Genomic DNA, 19,588 nt, shown 5'->3' with positions numbered 1-19,588 from the left:
TCTGAAGTAGCGTAGGGTTTCCTGCCTAAGCAAGGGGTTGGACTAGAAGATCTTCAAGGTCCCTTCCAACTCTGCTATTCTATGTTCTATGGAAGGCAGCCCTCATGAATCAGCAGGAAACTGTATGAACTCAAATTATGTTTGCACAGCCTGCTTCACTAGCTTGGTTGAAGACCTAGTGATCATTCAATCAATCAATCAGGTTCCTGGTTCTGACAAAACCCCTTTTATTAAATAAATGTGAATTCCTCTCATTCACATTCAGGCAAAGGCCTGGCAAACTGTCTTTCAAAGGTGAATTTATGACACAGACCTTGTCTAGCTTGGAAAGCTGCCATGTCAATAGTTTCCAAATGAGGTGGTGTGCAAGGAAAGGCTGGGCACAGAGTCTCTGAGATTCACGGACAGATCTTCACACTCCTGAAACGAATCTAACGACCGAATGAATGGATTGTTTCCTGCGAAAGCCCCCTCCCCTTTCGCTCCTCTTTTATTTCCTCTGGGAAGAGCCATTCATCGCCCACCTGTGGCTTCACTCCCAAGTTGACCCTGATTTCTGACCTGTTCTTTTCGTCTGGCAGCTCTGTGCATGCGCATACTGGGAACAGGCTCCAGCTGTTCCTCTGCCTCAATGATGTCTGACTCTGAAGGCAGCTGATAACTGTCAGACGGCCCTGGCCCCCTCTCTGCTTCCAACACAGAGCCCTCACCAGAGCCTTCCCCAGACTCCAGGACTGGCCCAGGTTCCTCCCCAACCCTCCTCACTGTCTGAATCTTCTGTGTGTTGTGGCTGGCAGCTCCTTTGAACTGCTGTCTTCCCATTCCTCCGTTGTTTCCCCCCCACCTCAAATTTTTCCTCTCCCCTAAGAGCTCACTTTTTTGACTTCCTCCTCCACTGCGGTCTCCTTCCTTGTGTCATCTCACTTTTGTGTGTGTTCAAAAGCGTGCGTGATACGTCTCCAGCTTTGTTTAGTGTCGCTTCTAATGTTGAACGTCGCTCCTTCCGCAGTGGGTTTAATTGGGCATTTTTGTTCATTTCTGCAAAGCATATTTATAGGTGGGGTCTTCCCCCCACCCCACCCCCCTGTTTATAAGACTCACATTCTTTTGACTTTTGCTCCAGTTGCAAAAATTGCCCAAGCAACTTCCTTTATGTCCCAGTTCTGAGTTTCACCCTCTTTTATTTTAGTTTTAAATTAAAAGTTTCCTAAAGTTGTGCCACTTGGAGAGCCCAATCTGTATTTTTTAATAATAATAATAATAATAATAATAATAATAATAATAATAATAATAATAATAATAATAATAATAATAATAATAATAATAAGGATGGGAGATTAAACAGTCCAGCAACTTAAACCTTCCATTATCTATATACTGTACGTATCTATATCGAGGCGGTGAAGGTATTTGGTATGTCAATTTTTCCTTTGAGAGTTAACTCTGGCAGATGTGGTTGTGGGGTGTTTTATTGCAGCTCCCCCCATGAGATTTGATTTCTCCCCCCACAGCTGCCTTCTTTGCTATCTCTCTCCAGCTGTGATTGTGTGATTGTGTTTCTCTCGACATTTCTGCTTCATGTATCATCTCTGGCTTCCATCATAGTGACTTTTTGGTGATATGAATTGTGTTGTAAGGCTTTTTTTTAAAAAGGCATAAACAAATTTTTTCAGCATGTTGCTTTTCTTTCTTTCTTTCCTTCTGTCCTTCTTTCCTCCCTCCATCCCTTCCTTCCCTTCTTTCTTACTTTTCTTCCTTCCTTCCTTCCCTCCTTTCTTACTTTCCTTCCTTCTTCCCTTCCATTTTCTTTCTTCCTTTCATTTCCTCCCTCCCTTTTTTCTCTTTCTCATTCCTTCCTTCCCTTCTTTATTGCTTTTCTTCCTTCCTCCCTTTCATACTTTCCTTCCTTCTTTCCTTTTTCTTTCCTTCCTCCTTAATTCCCTTTCTTCTCCCTCCCTTCCCTTCTTTCTTACTTTTCTTTCTTCCTTCCATCCTTTATTACTTTCCTTCCATTTCTTTCCTTCCTTCCTTCCTCCCTCCTGCCCTTCCTCTTCTTTTTCTTTTCATTTCCTTCCTCCCTCCCTTCCTTTTTTCTCATTCCTTCCTTCCTTCTCCCCCTTCTTTCTTGCTTTTCTTCCTTCCCTCCTTTCTTATTTTCCTTCCTTCCATTTTTTTCCTCCCTCCCTCCCTAATTCTCTTCTTTCTTTCTTTCTTTCTTTCTTCCTTTTTTTCACCAAGAGTCAGCCCGCGCTCTATTTTCTCGCAGGTTCTACTCACATTCTTACTCCCACCAAATTTCTCATGGATCTGAGACACACCGACTTCAGAGATTCTACTAGGGTCTCTTTTGAGGAACAGGCTCCAACTATGGAATGAGAGCCAAAGAGAACTAAAAAAGTAAAAGCAATTTATCTTGAGAAGAAACTCTTCCTTTTTTCCCCCCCCTGGAAGGGCTTCTTTTGATATTTCTCTCATCCCTTTCTTTCTTGCTTTTCCATGGGTTTCTTTCTCCCTCCTCCTTTTTTTCCTGATTTCTTTTTCTTGGTATGAGAAAATGTTTGCTTCAAAACGACAATTTTGAAAACGTATTTGAGGCTGCTTCTTCCATGCAAAACTGGACCATGATTTCCTTGTAAGCAGAACGTGCCAAATTAACTAGAAAGTCAAGTTTTCAAGCAATGTTTGGGCATCACTGTGGATGCTTGTCCCATTGCGAATTCTTGTCTATTGTTCCACGTCTTTAACAGAGGGATACAATCAAGATCAAGGGAGGTATTAATACCACTCTATAAAGCCTTAGTAAGACCACACCTAGAATCCTGCATCCAGTTTTGGTCACCACATTATAAAAAGGACATTGAGACTCTAGAAAAGAGTGCAGAGAAGAGCAACCAAGATGATTAGGGGGCTGGAGGCTAAAACATACGATGGACGGTTGCAGGAACTGGGCCTGGCTAGTCTAGAGAAGAGAAGGACCAGGGGAGACAGGATAGCAGTCTTTCAATATTTGTGGGGCTGCCACAGAGAGGAATGGGTCAAGCTATTCTTCAAAGCACCTCAAGGCCAGACAAGGGAATAATGGATGGAAATTGAACAAAGAGAGATTCAACCTGGAAATAAGGAGAAATTTTCTGACAGTGAGAACAATCAACCAATGGGACAGAAGTTGCCTTCGGAAGTTGTGGGAGCTTCATCCCTGGAAGCTTTCAAGAAGGGACTGGTCTGCCATCTGTCAAAAATGGTGTAGGGTCTCCTGCTTGGGCGGGGGGTTGGACTAGGTGGCTTACAAGGTGCCTTCCAACTCTGTTCATCTGTATTTAACTCAAGCACAATCAGGTACTCCATAACCTAAAGCTTGCTCCTGGGGAGGAAAGCGATGGCAAATCTAAACAGCATCCTAAAAAGCAGAGACATTACCCTGCCAACAAAAATGCATACAGTCACGGCTGTGGTTTTCCCAGTTGCAATGGATGGCTGTGAAGGTTGGACCATAGGGAAGGCTGAGTGCCAAAGAATGGAGGCCTTTGAACTCTGGTGCTGGAGAAGACTCCTGCGAGTCCCTTGGACTGCAAGGCCATCCAACTGGTCAGTCCTAGAGGAGATCAACCCTGGCTGCTCTTTAGAAGGCCAGATCCTGAAGAGGAAACTCAAAGACTGGCCACCTAATGAGAAGGAAGGACTCCCTGGAAAAGAGCCTCATGCTGGGAAAGATGGAGGGCAAAAGAAGGGGATGGCAGAGAAGGAGGTGGCTGGATGGAGTTACCGAAGCAGTCGGCGTGAGCTTCAATGGACTCCAGAGGATGGTAGAGGTCAGGAAGGCCTGGAGGAACGTTGTCCATGGGCTCAAGATGAGTTGGACGCAACTTTGCAACTAACAACAAACTTAAAGCAATGGCCATTGGCATGTATGGATAAAACTCTCATCTGCTTTAATTTGGCTTTTCTGGATTAGAGGAGAAAGAAGTCCTCTTGCTCATGGTATGCCCAGATGGTCCCACGTGGTCTCCTTCTGCTGCCTCTCTTGATAGATGATGTCCCAGCTCTTGAACTTCATGACAAATTCTGCATGTCTCCTTCACTGCACTTTAGATTGCTGTGTGATTGGTTTTGGGGTTTTTTTATTACATATATGCATACATACATACATACATACATACATACATACATACATACATACATACTGTATATATACATACTATATATATATGTATGTATGTATGTATGTATGTATGTATGTATATATATATGTGTAGTGTGTGTGTGTGTGTGTTTCTTTTGGTGATGGGTGGTTTTCATTCTGATTCCTTTCAAGTTATTTTTCCTCCTGCGCTTCAATGTAGTTCCATAGGCTTAACCTTTTGCAAACATTTCTCTTAATATATATATATATTGTATATATATTGACATGGGCCTGGTCTCGTGGCAGGGAAAGGACCATTGGTGGGGCTACGACCCTTTCAAAAGACAACTGGACTTTGTCTTTTTTTTAAAGAGGTTTCGCTTGTCAACTCAGAAGCTTCTTCCCTTCTGACTGAACAGTCTGAAGTCTCTTCCAGAGGAAGAGAAGGAAGCTGCTGGGAATGAGAAGCGAAACCTCTTCAAGGAAAAACGAAGCCCAGCTGCCTTTTGAAAGAGTGCCTTAGGGACAACCGTGACCCGGATGACTGAGAATCTCCATAGGCACAAAGGGTGGGCAATTTTGAGTTTCTACCCCCCCCCCCTATAAAAATCTTTCTTCCCCCTTCTCTGCCTTCGTAGAGTAGATAGTTTGTGGGGTGGGCCGCCCTTCTGAGCTGAAAGCTTTTCAACCTTTGGGGGTGGGTGGGCTGGGGGTGGTGGCGGAGGGGTGCCGATCCCCAAATATGACTGCCATGGTCGCTCTGCAGTAATCCAGAGGTTGAGGAGCTGCTAGTCCCCACAACGCAGCTGGCCTGGCAAAGGATCCTGGGAGTGGTAGTCCAGGGAGGTTTGCCAAATCTCAAGATAGCCCCCCAGTTGCTTTTCTGCTCTTCCTTTTTTGAAACCCGAGTGTCGTCGTCTTCTTTTCCAGGATCCACGCATGTCCTCACCCCACAGAAATTGCTGGACACGCTGAAGAAACTGACTAAAACGGACGAAGAAAGCAGCAGTTAAACACCTATCGTCTTCATCCTTTCCTCCTCCTCCTCTCTCCCCCCCCTCCCCGAACATCAACTGAATCGTGGAATCGTGCATAGCGGTTGACTTCTGGGGCTCCCATCCGAGTTTAAACTCAAGACCTCCCTGAAGTTTCTTGTGATTCCTTCCTCTTATGAAGCCGAGCTAAATAGGAAACAAATAATAATAATAATAATATATGCATCGTGTCTAAAGGATGGGAGGGGGAAATAAAGAGTAATATATTCTATACTATACATAGGATCTCTGTATGTAGCCAAGAAAATAAAAGGGGGTCAACTGCTCACATTGGAAGGTTCCCATCGCTTCATCATTGGAGAGAGAAGACAATGGTGATTATATTTTCAATATCTGTCTTTTGATTCCCCTCCCCGTTATTTCGTTTCCCCCTGCTTGGATGGACGAATGCTTGTGACTTATTTATGGCTCAGTAATCCTGTACTTAGCCCCCACCTCCACCCCCCTGGATGCAAAACTCTGAATATTGTCTCCTAGGCGTCGCAATTTGCTTGCATTTTTGGAAATAACTGTACTAATGAACCCTTTCCCTCCCCCTTCTCACATTGCTGTCGTTGGGATTGTGGTCTTGATTATGTCTTTCTTCTTATTTGGTTTTGTTCTGTTTTATTTTTTAGTTCCTTGATATGCAGCCAGGCTGGCTTTTGAGAGATAAATGATCTCTCTCTATGTATATACATATATTTTCTGGATGTAACTTGGTTGTTCTCCTTCCTCCTCTTCTCTTTTGGGAGTCTGTCCTATCTGAGTCATGTTTTTTCCACCAAAGCATGGCTTCACTTGCTTTCTCAAAGCCTGTTCCAACAAGCCAAGATTGTTTGTCCCATCTCAGCTCTCCTAATGGCTTTAAACTTTGCTGAGGCATGCTGGCCAGTAAATATCCTTGGAAGCTCGTGGCAGTATTTTGGTGCAAAGAAATTTTAAAATAATAATAGAGGGACATAATCTGCTCCTGGAAACCATGTGAGATTGATCGGTGAGATTTATAGCCCATTTGGGAGACCAAGAATTATTTTTCCTCCTCATTGCCCTTCAGCTTATCCTATCACTTCCTGCAAGGAGGGATAAGTTGAGAAAGGGAGAGTCTAAAGAGCCTTCCCAACATGGCTCAAATATGTCTTTTGGCATTGCCCCAATTGCTCTTTGCAAAGGCAGCTGGACTTTGATTTTTCCTGGAAGACGTTTCGCTTCTCATCCAAGAAGCTTCTAGAGTTCTAACCGAAGAACTGAAGAAGTTTCTCGTAGGAGAAGCGAAACGTCTTCCTGGGGGGGGGGAAAAAAACCAAGTCTAGTTGCTTTTTCAAAAAAGCGACTTTGGGACCACCATGACTTGGATGATTGAGAATCTCCATAGATGACTTTTGGGGTTTCCCAAAGCTTGCAATTTCCAGCTTTGCTTTTATTTTATTTTTTTATTTTTATTTTATTGTTTTAATTAAACAGAAAACACACACAAAAAACACTCTTCAATACATCTTCCAGCAAGCATGTCGATTGGTTACAATTAAATTCCGTGCATTACTACAATCATTCTTTATATTTCATTCAAATTGAATTGTACATTTTAAATCAAAAATCTTTATACCGTCAATATACCAGCATACCAGCTTTGCTTTTAGAGGACGACTCTTCCACCACCCACGAAGCTGCATTGTGGTTTCATGGTTGGTTGGTTGGCCCAAGAAGCACTTGGAGTCTTCACGGTTGATCTTCTTCGGCCTTAGAAGGTAGGGAGGGCTATAGTAGTCTCCATAGCTGATGTCTCACTTCTGGAGGTCTTGATGCAGTTTTTGGAGAAAGGAAAGAGAGATTCTGCTTTCTCTGTTGAGGAAACTCAACTCCAGCCTGAAAGGCAAGAGTTACTGCTCCTGCCATGTTCACCTCTGCTGATCGTCTTTGGTAGGTTTTTCTTTTTTGATTTAAACCTGGGTCAAAAACGTTTCTGTCTCTCTTATCACTTTATCTATTGTCTATCTGCTTCTATCTATCCATCTTTACCTCCCTTTTTACGACCCAGTAATTCCTTTTCAGGGTAGAGTGGAGGTGAATGGATGCATCTGAGTATTTACTGGAGATCGGTCGATCTATATCTCTGCATCTGTCTCTAGCTACCTAGTGGTCTCCCATCAACTTTTTCATTCATTTTATCTTGTATCTATTTATCATCTATCCTTTCTCTCTCCATCCTATCTATCTATCTATCTATCTATCTATCTATCTATCTATCTATCTATCCATTCTATCATCCATCCATCCAATCACCCCCCACCCACCCACCCACCCATCCATCCGTTATCATCTAAGTGTGTGTGTATGTCTGGCTACCATCTAAACTTTCTCTCGCCATCCATTCTATCATCTATCAAGTGTATAGCATCTGTCTGCCTGTCTATCTCTATCATCTGTCTGTTTGTCAGTCAGTCTGTCTGTCTGTCTATATCTATCTATCTATCTTGCCCCCTTCCTCTTAATTCCCCATTGCAGGGCATTGACCTCTCTTCCCAGCAGATGGAAGGAGGAGAAAAATATCTCCTATTATTGCTTATAGCTCTTTATAGCACTCCCTTGCTCTTAATAGTCCGTCGATTCTGAACCAGGTATATTTTTGCACCCCAAAATTATTCAGACTCTCCCTTTCGCCCTGCATCGATATTTTTTTATATATAAATACATACCATGGTGATTCTAGAGAATGTCTTTCTTTTCTTGTTTGTTTGCTTTCGTGATTTCACTTTTTGTTCTGTTCAGTTGTTATTTATATTCCAATGATTGATGATTGAAAGGGAGGGGGCGGGGGAAACGCCACGTTCAACACAGAAGGGGTTAACTGGATGCTGTATGATGATTATGTCAATGTTGAAGCACAAAACTGTGTTCTTTCTGTATTGCTGTTCTGTATTTTAAAAGCACTGGAGAATTAATAAAATTTGCTGTCCAAAGAACTCTGGAGTGGTTGGTTTTGCATTCAAAGGCAGCTGTGTTCCTAGCAGACCTCATAGTGATTTCCCATTGCCTTGCCTTGGGGCCCAGGAGCAGACCAGGTAGATTGCTGCTTCCTGTCCTTAGCAGGGACTTCCTGTCCAGTGGTCCAAAACCCCCAGTCCCATTTTAAACCCCCTTCTGGCACAGGGCCAAGTAGTCCCATCAAAGCCTTTATCAAAGGCAGCTGTGTTCCTAGCAGACAGCTAAGTGCTTTCCCATTGCCTTGCCTTGGGGCCCAGAGTAGACCAGGTAGCTTAGATTAGTTTAGGGGTCAATTTCATAATTTAAAATAGTATTTCTTGCTCTCTTCAAAATCAAGCGTTTTTGCATCCAGAAGAGCAAAAATCCTGATCCCGTGGTCAGAAAAATGGGTGTCTTGGAAGCTACATTTTTTTGAGCCCAAATGCAAAAGCGAAAGGTGCAACTAATACCACAAGGTCACACCGTGCCAAGGTTGGGACTCTGCGGTACAGTACTGGCTATGGAGCTCGCAGACCTGATAACAAAGATGATGGACCTTGAGCTGCAAACCCCCATCTTCTACACAGACAGAAAGGGGGTGCTGGGCTACATTCACGATCAAAGCAGATGCTTCTACGTCTACGCAAGCAATAGAGTAGACAGGATCAGAAAATCCTCAAACCCCGAGCAGTGGCGGTTGTGCCAACAGATCAGAAGCCAGGGGACCACGCCGCGCGTCCCAGCTGGCCGAATCGACCTGCCTGAAGGGCCCAGAGACTTCCTGATGTAGCTGACACCGACATACGACCTGACGGGTGGCTGCTATACCTGCTTGGACCACACGAGGGCACTGTTTTCCATCCCTTAGCAATAGCACTCAAGCCATAATAGGGGTTTTAAAAAATTGGTTTAACTCTTTTAAAAGCAGGATTCTTCCTTCTGGGCCTGTGTTGCAGCCCCCGGGCCTCCTGTTACCTTACGAATGGTAATAAAAAGGCGTTTCATAATAAAGATACAGAATAAACAACTTAAGAATGCGTTGAAAGGGGTTCTTTCTTTTTGTGTTTGATCACTTTCTTTGTCATCATTCCTTCTTTGATCACAGGATGGCAGAGTTTTCTGTCTCTTGGCAGTAGCATCGAGGGCTTAGGAATTCAATGTTCCCTCTAAGCTGCGCCCCTGCGCACATAGCATGACAACACTGCGCGGCAGTTGCCGGTTCCCAGGACAATAAGGCTTTCTAAACACAGAATAATAACCATAGAATTCATTTAAAAGGTTTATTTTCTTTTCTGCCTGCGATCCCGATATTTTCCACAGGAGGGCACACTTTTCTGTCCCTTAGCGTTAGCATTGAAGTCATCATAGAGCCAGTGGGGAAGGAGCGGCGGCTGTTGGCTGCCGTTGGGATTGGATTGCACCCCCCAACCCCCCCCCCCCCGGCAGAGGCTTCGCTTGACTGAAGCGGGGAAGCTCGTGAACCAGCTGCTTTGGAGGGTTGCGGCTGGCTTTCGGGGCACAGTGGCATGGGGCACCGGCCGGGCAGAGAAGGTGCTTCTTCCCTCGTTCCTCTTCGTGTTGGCGGGCGAGTCTTGGGGAGGGAGGGAGGGGGGAGAAGGGGCTACGGGAAGGGATCATGCCGGTCTGCACTGAGGCGGGAGGGGGAGATTTTAGTGGGTGGGAGATCCTGCTTTTTGCAAGACGGAGGGTGACGGTCTGGAGCCCTCAATCAAGTCATCAACAATCAACACCCCCTGCCCCCTCCCTCCTTAGCAAGGAATTAAAAACATTTATCTTGAGTTTGCACGTTGCAGTAAAATGGTAAAAAAATAAACACGGGTATTTGCAACGGCTCCTTTCAGAGGTTTTTGCGTGTAATTATTGTGAACTTTAGGAGGGGGGGAGGGAATGTTATCTTTTTTGTTCCTGCTGTGTTTTGGGAGTGTCTCCCCCAGTATGAAATACTCGGTTGTTGTGCACAACATGCAAAATACTAATTATTATCAATTACTGAAATGTCTTGAAAAAGCATAATCATTTACCATATTTATTTGCCAACTGCAAATAGTTGCAAGATGTACTGAGTGTCAAGACAAATATTGAAATTAGGAGATACAAGCAACAATAATAGCTTTAGAATAATTTGTCATCCTCTGCTGAAGCTAGCAGATATAAATATGAACTATTTATTCATAAATGCTAGGAAAATGTCCCTTCATGAAAAATTACTTTTTCAGTCAACTCTACCTGGCATTAGTTGGGGGAACAGAAATATTAGTTGGCCAATTCTAAAAGAGCACCACAAAGAATTTAACAGATGTTTAAGAGAGCTGGGTTTTTCATTTATATTATACGTATGAACAGAATTAACACAAATTGCAGATATCAATCAAAAATAAAGAAAAAAGGATGAAATAATGCTCATTTTTAAAAACTCAATGAAAATAAAAGCAATATACCAAGAAGGTGGCATACTGGTTGTGATTTGATCTCTTCGGGGGATCCAGGGGATCCCCTATACAAGTATTTTAATATTGCAGACTTGCAGTATTATAAGTGATACTGATATTATATAACACTTTTAATTAAACGGCTACCTTGAAGAAACATAACTTTGAGTTTCAAATAACACTGATTTCGTTGTTGTCTTAGGTGACACCTGTGAAAAAAATTCAGGTGCTCAGGCATGAAAATGTGCCACTCAAACACTATACTTTTCCGCTCACGCTGAAAAAAAATTAGAGGGAACGTTGCTTCCTAGTACCTTTCTTTCTCTTTCTTTTTCCTTTTTTCTTTTCTTTCTTTTTTTCTTTTTCTTTTTCTTTCTCTCTCTCTCTCTCTTTCTCTCCCTTTCTTTTTTTCTCTTTCTCCCTCCTTCCTACTACCTCTCTCTCTCTCTCTCTCTCTCACTCTCTCTCTCTCTCACTCTCTCTCTCTCACTCTCTCTCTCTCTCCCTAACCCCTTCCTCTCTGTGGCAGCCCCTCAAATATTGGAAGTCTGCTATCCTGTCTTCCCTGGTCCTTCTCTTCCCTAGACTAGCCATGCCCAGTTCCTGCAACCGTCCATCGTATGTTTTAGCCTCCAGTCCCCTCATCATCTTGGTTGCTCTTCTCTGCGCTTTTTCTAGAGTCTCCGCATTTTTTTTCTAGTGTGGTGACCAAAACTGCATGCAGGATTCCAGGTGAGGCCTTACTAAGGCTTTATGGAGTGGTATGAGTCTTGGTCTTCATTTTATCCCATGGCTTATTAGTCCTTTTATTTGACAAGGGCATCTGGATTTAACCCTGCAGTCTTTCTATCTACAGGTGGCCCTCAGGTTACGGCCACAGTTGAGCCCCCCCCATTTCCGTCGCTAAGTGAGGCAGTGAGGCAGTGAGTTTTGCTCCGTTTTACGACTTTCCTTGCCATCGTTGTTAAGTTAATCACTGCCATTGATAAGTTAGTCACCAGGTGGTGAAGTGAATCAAACTTCCCCGTTGATTTGGCTCATCAGAAGGTCACAAAAGATGATCACATGACCTCAGGACACTACGGCCGTCATAACTGTGAGTCGCTTGCCAAGGGTGGCGGGGAAAGTCATAAAACGGGACAAAACTCGCCAAATTTCTCACATAGCAACATCAATTCTGGGCTCAGTTGTGGTCGTAAGTCCAAGACGACCCCTGTTCAGTGGCAATCTGCATTCTCTTGTTTGGGGCAAAGAAACAGGACCAAAAGCCCAAACACCAGACATTGTTTCCTCTTAAGGACTAGTAGATTGTCCTCCTGTTTAAGCATGCAGGACAGGCAGGTATCTTCCCTCCCACCTCCTTAAATATTCACAATCCCTTCTCTTGCTTTCTCAGAGTGATGGTGTACGACCTCCGCAGAAGTGAGCCTGTCTCCTCGCTTTGTGGCCATCAGTTGGGGGTCTCGGTGGTGCAGATGGACGACTGGAAGGTGGTCAGCGGCGGCGAAGAAGGGCTGGTCTGTGCATGGGACCAGCGCATGGGCAGCAAGCTCTGGGAGATGCATGCCAGGTGAGATCCTACCGGCTTTAACAGATTCACAGAGTTGGAAGGGGCCTCGTAGGTCATCTAGTCCAACCCCCCGCCCAAGCAGGAGACCCTACACCATTTCTGACCGATGGCAGTCCAGTCTCTCCTTGAAAGCCTCCAGTAATGAAACTCCCACAACTTCTGAAGGCAACTTCGGTTCCAAGGGTTGATTGTTCTGTCAGAAAATTTCCCCTTATTTCCAGGTTGAATCTCTCCTGGGTCAGTTTCCATCCATTATTTCTTGTCCAGCCTTCGGGTGGTCCATATTCCCCGTTAGTGACCCTTCCCAGGCAGCTCCTGGCAAGCAAAGCCAATGGGAGGAACTGGATTCGTTTTAACGGCCACGTGATCCACTTAACAAACTCAGCAAAAATTCATGAGATTGGATGTGGCTCAATTAACAACCCCATCACTCAGAGATGAAAGTGCCGTTCTCAATTGTGGTCATAAGTTGAGGACTACCTGTACGTCTTTTAAGAGGCAGCTGGAGCAGGAAGAAATGGATTAAGGGTAGAAAAAAACTTTCTTCTCCTCCTCCTCCTCTTCTCCTCCTCCTCCTCTTCTCCTCCTCCTCCTCCTCCTCCTCCTCTTCCTCCTCCTCCTCTCCTCCTACTCCTCCTCCTACTCCTATTCTTCTTCCCCTTCCCCTTCTTCCTCTCTCCTCTTCTTCTCTTCCTCCTCCTCCTCCTCTTCTTCTTACCTTCTTCCTCTTTCCTGTTCTTCTTCTCTTCCTCCTCCTCCTCTTCTTCCCCTTCCCCTTCTTCTTCTCTCCTGTTCTTCTCTTCCGCCTCTTCTTCTTCTTCCCCTTCCCCTTCTTCCTCTCTCCTGTTCTTCTCTTCCTCCTCTCTTATTATTTTTCTTATTCCATCTCTTCCTGCTCCAGCTGCATTTCAGAAAGATTCCACTTGAGTGCGCTCAAAACTATTTTTCTGCTTTTGGAAAAAAAACTTATTTTTCTGTTGTCCTACTGCACTTTGCAAAAGCAGAGAAATATGTTTCCTATGACTGGAACCCCAAGGCAGGCAGCCTCGTGTTCGCTTCCAGAGGCATTACCAGCAAACTGCGTTTTCCCCAGGGTCAGCCTTTCTTAGGCGTTACGGGACGTCCGCCGTGCCCTCGGAGGGCTGTTAAAAATAAATCAATCAGGGGGGCCTTGAGGTTTTCTTACATACAGGTCATCCTCAGCTTACAACCACAATTGGGCCGAACATTTCTGTTGCTAAGGGCCATTTTTTGCTCGCTTTTGCCCCCAGCCCCCAGGAGCCCTTTGCAGGCCTTTCAAACTCTCTGCATGCCCCATTTTTCACAAAAAAACAAGGCATCCAGGGGGATTGGGAAGTCTGCAGAGTGCAAAAACTTTTTTTAAAATTTACAATCTTGGTGCATCTTATACTCCCAAAACTACAGTAATCAGTGGAACAGCTTGCCTTCAGAAATGGTGGGTTTTTAAGAAGAGACTGGACGGTCACTTATCTGAAAGGATATAAGGTTCTCCTGCTTGAGCAGGGGGCTGGACTAGAAGACCTCCAAGGACCCTTCTATTCTAGTCTAGTCTAGTCTAATCTACTCTAGACTATTCTGTTTTCTATCATTTCTATTCTATTCTGTTTTCTATTCATTCTATTCTATTCTGTTCTGTTCTATTTTCTATCATTTTATTCTATTCTATTTTCTATCATTCTGTTCTATTCTGTTTTCTATCATTTTATTCTATTCTATTCTGTTCTATTTTCTATCATTCAATTCTATTCTGTTTTCTATCATTCTATTCTATTCTATTCTGTTCTATTTTCTATCATTCAATTCTATTCTGTTTTCTATCATTCTATTCTATTTTCTATAATTCTGTTCTATTCTGTTTTCTATTCATTCTATTCTGTTCTATTTTCTATCATTTTATTCTATTCTGTTTTCTATCATTCTATTCTATTCTATTCTATTCTATTCTGTTTTCTATCATTCTATTCTGTTCTATTTTCTATCATTTTATTCTGTTCTATTTTCTATCATTTTATTCTGTTCTATTCTGTTCTATTCTATTCTAAACCATTGACTGACTGCTGGTCCTTTTATTCCAGGCACCCCATTCGCCACGTCCGCTTCAACTCCCACAGCCTCATCACGGCCAACGTCCCCAATGAAAAAACTCCCCGGGGGGGCCAGCATCACGGACGACGACTTGACCGCTCACCGAAGGTACTTTATCCCAATCCGCAGGAGGCGCCCTGTGACACCTCTCTTCGGTGTCGCTGGACTACAATCCCCAGGAGTCTCAGCGAGGCAGTATGGCAGGGCACCAGGAGTCCTCCCCAAGGTGGCCTTCCTGATTTTAAACAAACGAAAGGTGGAGGATGGGAGAGCGAGGTCTTAACGCTGTCAGAGAACCAGGAATCTTGGGGGTTTAGGATAGGAAGACTATCCAAGTATGAGTTGCGAGCGAGCTCCGTGGTGAACAGCAAGAGGCTGGTTGACTCCTGGAAAAGCAAACCCAGCGCAATGGGTGAAAGGTGGTTTGAGGTTCCAGCACCTGTTTTTATGGGTTGGTTTGGCTAAGGTTGATGGGAATTATAGTTCAGCTGTTTCTGGATGGGTATTGGTGTCTCCTCTGCTTGGAAAACGGGTTAGCTAACCAAATTCTATTTAAATCCTCTCTTTTCTTCCCTTCTCTCTTCTCTTCTCCTCTCTTCTCTCTTCTCTTCTCCTCTTTTTCCATTCCATTCTTCTCTTCCCTCTTCTCTTCCCTTCCATTCTCTCTTCTCTTCTCCTTTTTTTTCCATTCTATTCTTCCCTTCCCTCTTCCCTTCCCTTCTCTCTTCTCATCTCCTCTTTTTCCATTCCATTCTTCTCTTCCCTCTTCTCTTCTCTTCCCTTCTCTCTTGTCTTCTCTTCTCTTTTTCCATTCCATTCTTCCCTCTTCTCTTCTCTTCCCTCTTCTCTTCCCTCTTCTCTTCCCTTCCCTCCCCTCCACCCCTGTTCTCTTCTGTAATCTCTTCTCTTCTTCTCTGCTCCCCTCCCTTCCTTCCCTCTTCTCTCTCCTCTCTCCTCACCTTCTCCCTTCCTTCCATCCATCCATCCATCCTTCCTTCCTTCCTTCCATCCATCCTCCATCCATCATACACAGTGGTTAAAATGCAGCATTGCAGGCTAACTCTGCTGATTGCCAGCAGTTCTATCCTGACAGGGCTCAAGGTTGACTCAACCTTCCCTCCTTCCGAAGTGGGTAAAATGAGGACCCAGATTGTTGGGGGCAAGAGGCTGATTCTGTCAACCGCTTGGAAAGGGCTGTAAAAGCACTGTAAAGCGGTATATAAGTCTAAGGGCTATTGCTATTCTGCTTACTTTCTTTCCCCTTCTCTCCTAACAGGCACCGAGGCATCATCTACGCCTACGAGTTTTCCATCGACCAGTTGGTGGCCGAGAGCGTCCTTCCTATCTGCCGTTCCTCTTACAACGAAATGACCGGCTACAACTACAATATTGGCCTTGTGGTCCCCTATGACAACATCTAGGCAGCGCTGGAAGAAGGGGAGAACCAAGATGTCTGGGGAGATTCCGTCATGCAGGCCAGGATTGTCCCAAAGGGGCCTTTTTTCTTTTCAAGAGGCAGCTGGACTTTCTGGTTTGTTTTGTTTCTCCGAAGACGTTTCGAGGATGAGAGGCGCGAAACGTCTTCGAGGAGAAAGGGAGTCCAGGGGCCTCTTGGGGAAAAAAAAGCACCTTCAGGCCAAGGGGAAGACCAACTAAGCTGGACCCTGGAGAAGGGGAACCCCAAGGATGGAGCTCCTGCAGAGCTTTTGGGAGGGCTTGGGCTGGCCCATCAGGCAGCAGCAAAAGAGGGGCACATGGGATCTCCCCAAAACTTCTAACAACACCACTGTAGAATGGAAGAAATGATGGCCCACAGGAACCACGATAGATAGGTAAGAATCAGGAGGTAGTAATAAACACTGAAGCCCAAAAACCAGGAGTTAGGAACACGGGCTGCTGCCCACGTGGGCAGAGACCGCAGGGAGGGGCTCCATTCAATTGCACTGCGTTCAACACTGCTTTTCTGGAGCTGGCACCAATGCTACCTGCAACACCTGGAGAGCTACCTGCAATATCTGGAGAGCTACCTGCAACACCTGGAAAAGATGGGGCTTTGGGAGCTTTTTTCTTGTAAATAAAATATCTTTATTAAGCGATGGTCTCGGAACAGGTGTTGGTGTGCTTGAAAAATGGCTGTTTTTATTGTCAGTGATGCTTGTGTTTGAAACCCCAAATTAAGAGGAGATCCGGAGGACGCCCTGCCATGCCTTCCGTGGCCCTTCCACCACAGGTAAGTCGAGCACGTGTGTGTAAGTATCCTTTCTCCTCCAGCTCCATTGGCACTTCCCCTTGATTGCGCCAGGACTGCCGAACCTGCGACCTTTCCTCTTAACCTTGCTGCCTAAGGGCGCTGGGATGCAGCACGAGGTTCTTTGCCCGATCCGGCTTATCCATACCAGTTCCTGCTGGCTGGGTCAAAAAAAAAAAAAAGTAGCACGAGTCATTTTTGGAGGCCTCCTTTGCTGGATGGGCCAGTGGAGCTACAGAAGAAAGAAATGCACACACGTGGCCGGATGTATATTATTGTGTATACCAGCGAGGGCAGGTGTTTTGCAAACTTGTCGGAGGTGGGGGACCTCAACTCCCAAGTAATTTTGGGAGTCGAAAGCCGTGCCCCTTCGAAGTTGCCAAGTTTCAAAAAGACTGCTCTCTCTTACCAGCTCTAGGCTGCAAAAACATGGTAGGCCACTAGAGGCGCCAAAACAAAAATGTAGCTTCCCTCTGGTGGCTTGCTTCTACTTTTGCAGACCAGAACTCGTAACCTTAGTGGTATACACACCTTAATGTATGGTAATATGTAGATCAGGGGTGTCCAAACTTGGGAACTTTAAGACTTGTGGACTTCAACTCCCAGAATTCTGGGAGTTGAAGTCCACAAGTCTTAAAGTTCCCAAGTTTGGACACCCCTGATGTAGATGTATAAGCATATTACCATATATTAGGGAATATACCTATTGCTGTGTGTGTCTGTGTACATTAAACACACATACATACGCTCACCTAGGCTCAGATCTAGTGGGTTGCTTCCTAATAGAACTTAGCCTATATTATTCTATGTGTCTGTCTCTTAAAGTCATCATAAGGCTTTCTAATAATAAAGACACAGAATAATAACCATAAAATTCATTAAAACGGTTTATTTTATTTTTTCCCTGCGATCCCGATATTGTCCACAAGAGGGCGCACTTTTCTGTCCCTTAGCGTTAGCATTGAAGTCATCATAAGGCTTTCTAAACAGAATAACAACCATAAAATTCATTAAAAAGGTTTATTTTATTTTTTCCCCGCGATCCCGATATTGTCCACAAGAGGGCGCACTTTTCTGTCCCTTAGCGTTAGCATTGAAGTCATCATAAGGCTTTCTAAACAGAATAACAACCATAAAATTCATTAAAAAGGTTTATTTTATTTTTTCCCCGCGATCCCGATATTGTCCACAAGAGGGCGCACTTTTAAACGGGTTACGGCTTTTGGATCAGGGACAGAAAAGTGCGCCATCTGGTGGACACCAAAAATTCCCACGATACCGGTGTTGTCCTCAAGAGGGCGCACTTTTCTGTCCCTTAGCGTTAGCATTGAAGTCATCATAAGGCTTTCTAAACAGAATAACAACCATAAAATTCATTAAAAAGGTTTATTTTATTTTTTCCCCGCGATCCCGATATTGTCCACAAGAGGGCGCACTTTTCTGTCCCTTAGCGTTAGCATTGAAGTCATCATAAGGCTTTCTAAACAGAATAACAACCATAAAATTCATTAAAAAGGTTTATTTTATTTTTTCCCCGCGATCCCGATATTGTCCACAAGAGGGCGCACTTTTAAACGGGTTACGGCTTTTGGATCAGGGACAGAAAAGTGCGCCATCTGGTGGACACCAAAAATTCCCACGATACCGGTGTTGTCCTCAAGAGGGCGCACTTTTCTGTCCCTTAGCGTTAGCATTGAAGTCATCATAAGGCTTTCTAAACAGAATAACAACCATAAAATTCATTAAAAAGGTTTATTTTATTTTTCCCCGCGATCCCGATATTGTCCACAAGAGGGCGCACTTTTAAACGGGTTACGGCTTTTGGATCAGGGACAGAAAAGTGCGCCATCTGGTGGACACCAAAAATTCCCACGATACCGGTGTTGTCCTCAAGAGGGCGCACTTTTCTGTCCCTTAGCGTTAGCATTGAAGTCATCATAAGGCTTTCTAAACGGGTTACGGCTTTTGGATCAGGGACAGAAAAGTGCGCCCTCTTGAGGACAACACCGGTATCGTGGGAATTTTTGGTGTCCACCAGATGGCGCACTTTTCTGTCCCTGATCCAAAAGCCGTAACCCGTTTAAAAGTGCGCCCTCTTGTGGACAATATCGGGATCGCGGGGAAAAAATAAAATAAACCTTTTTAATGAATTTTATGGTTGTTATTCTGTGTTTAGAAAGCCTTGATGACGACCTCAATGCTAACGCTAAGGGACAGAAGTGTGCCCTCCTGTGGACAATATCGGGATCGCAGGCAGAAAATAAAATAAACAGTTTTAATGAATTTTATGGTTATTATTCTGTGTCTTTATTATTAGAAAGCCTTATGATGACTTTAAGAGACAGACACATAGAATAATATAGGCTAAGTTCTATTAGGAAGCAACCCACTAGATCTGAGCCTAGGTGAGCGTATGTATGTGTGTTAATGTACACAGACACACACGGTAATAGGGGGGGTATATCCTAAAATGGCAATGTCCCGGACACTCTGTGACTTGAATGTAGTTGAATGTGTGTGCGTGGGGGTAGGTGCTTATGTTTTGGATTATTTTTTTTTTGCCGCCCCGCTTCCCATCCAAGGAGCTTCTTCAGTTCTGACTGAATGGTGGGGGAATGGGAAGATTTATATTCTTGGCACTCATCCGGTCGTTAGCACTCCAAAGGTCGGTCGTTAGCTGTCTTGAGAGTCCTTGAGGCCACTTGGGTTTTTTTTTTTATCTGTACCCTGAATCAGGGTGCAAATGGGTGTGGGACCTTTGTGGGACTGATGAAAGGACCGTGTCGGAGGCAGGAGAGGTAGCATCGTATCCATCCTCCTTTATTGAGAGCAAGCTGTTCGGTTTTAAAACACATGTCCTCGTTGGCCCCTTTCAAACCAGTGTTCCCCTCTGTCCGGAATATGGACTTTGCTCTCTTCAGAAGACTGACCTTCGTCTTTCAAATGCAGGTGGACTTCTCTTCCAAAGGTGCCTTTTCTCAAGAGGCAACTGGCTTCCTTTGTTTTTCCTTGGAAGACATTTCGCTTCTCATCCAAGAAGCTTCTTCAGTGGAAGTGATGAACTGAAGAGGCTGCTTGGATGAGAAGCAAAAAGTC

The 19,588-nt window shown here is 44.4% G+C and overlaps 2 protein-coding genes across 7 annotated transcripts in view; both read left to right on the top strand.

The window, feature by feature from the left end:
* The window catches only part of LOC309399435 (syntaxin-binding protein 1), a 28,548-nt gene extending 20,431 nt beyond the window's left edge, over positions 1-8,117 (top strand). The window contains exon 19 of one of the 2 annotated variants that reach the window (XM_081967252.1): positions 5,051-8,117. In XM_081967252.1, the coding sequence (XP_081823378.1) occupies positions 5,051-5,133 (83 nt within the window). In that variant the 3' untranslated portion in view covers positions 5,134-8,117. Of the gene's footprint in view, positions 1-2,266; positions 3,437-5,050 lie in introns of those variants that run through there. The other variant, XM_081967251.1, reaches the window with a different exon arrangement.
* A 1,389-nt stretch (positions 8,118-9,506) lies between these two features.
* Positions 9,507-16,336, top strand: LOC309399661 (F-box/WD repeat-containing protein 8-like). Of its 5 annotated transcripts, none has more exons than XM_081967695.1 (4): positions 9,511-9,669; positions 11,965-12,138; positions 14,235-14,352; positions 15,521-16,336. In XM_081967695.1, the coding sequence occupies exons 2-4, from the start codon at positions 11,969-11,971 to the stop codon at positions 15,653-15,655; spliced, it is 423 nt and encodes a 140-aa protein (XP_081823821.1). In that variant the 5' UTR covers positions 9,511-9,669; positions 11,965-11,968; the 3' UTR covers positions 15,656-16,336. The 5 variants fall into 5 exon arrangements, with proteins under 5 accessions (XP_081823824.1, XP_081823821.1, XP_081823822.1 ...); XM_081967696.1 differs by lacking the exon at positions 9,511-9,669 and adding an exon at positions 9,852-9,982; XM_081967694.1 differs by lacking the exon at positions 9,511-9,669 and adding an exon at positions 9,858-9,992.
* The last annotated feature ends 3,252 nt before the right edge of the window (positions 16,337-19,588 follow it).

Source organism: Natrix helvetica, assembly GCF_964273705.1.
Source record: "Natrix helvetica genome assembly, chromosome: 15".
NCBI classification, from domain to species: Eukaryota; Metazoa; Chordata; class Lepidosauria; order Squamata; family Natricidae; genus Natrix; species Natrix helvetica.
The sequence above is the reverse complement of the archived record's forward strand: the minus strand, read 5'-3'. Positions and strand labels throughout refer to the sequence as shown.

Coding starts and splice junctions, on each gene's coding strand:
- LOC309399661 (XM_081967695.1), top strand. CDS start 11,969: ATGGTGTACGACCTCCGCAGAAGTGAGCCTGTCTCCTCGCTTTGTGGC. Junction 12,139..14,234: donor CTCTGGGAGATGCATGCCAG/GTGAGATCCTAC, acceptor CTTTTATTCCAG/GCACCCCATTCGCCACGTCC. Junction 14,353..15,520: donor GACTTGACCGCTCACCGAAG/GTACTTTATCCC, acceptor CTCTCCTAACAG/GCACCGAGGCATCATCTACG.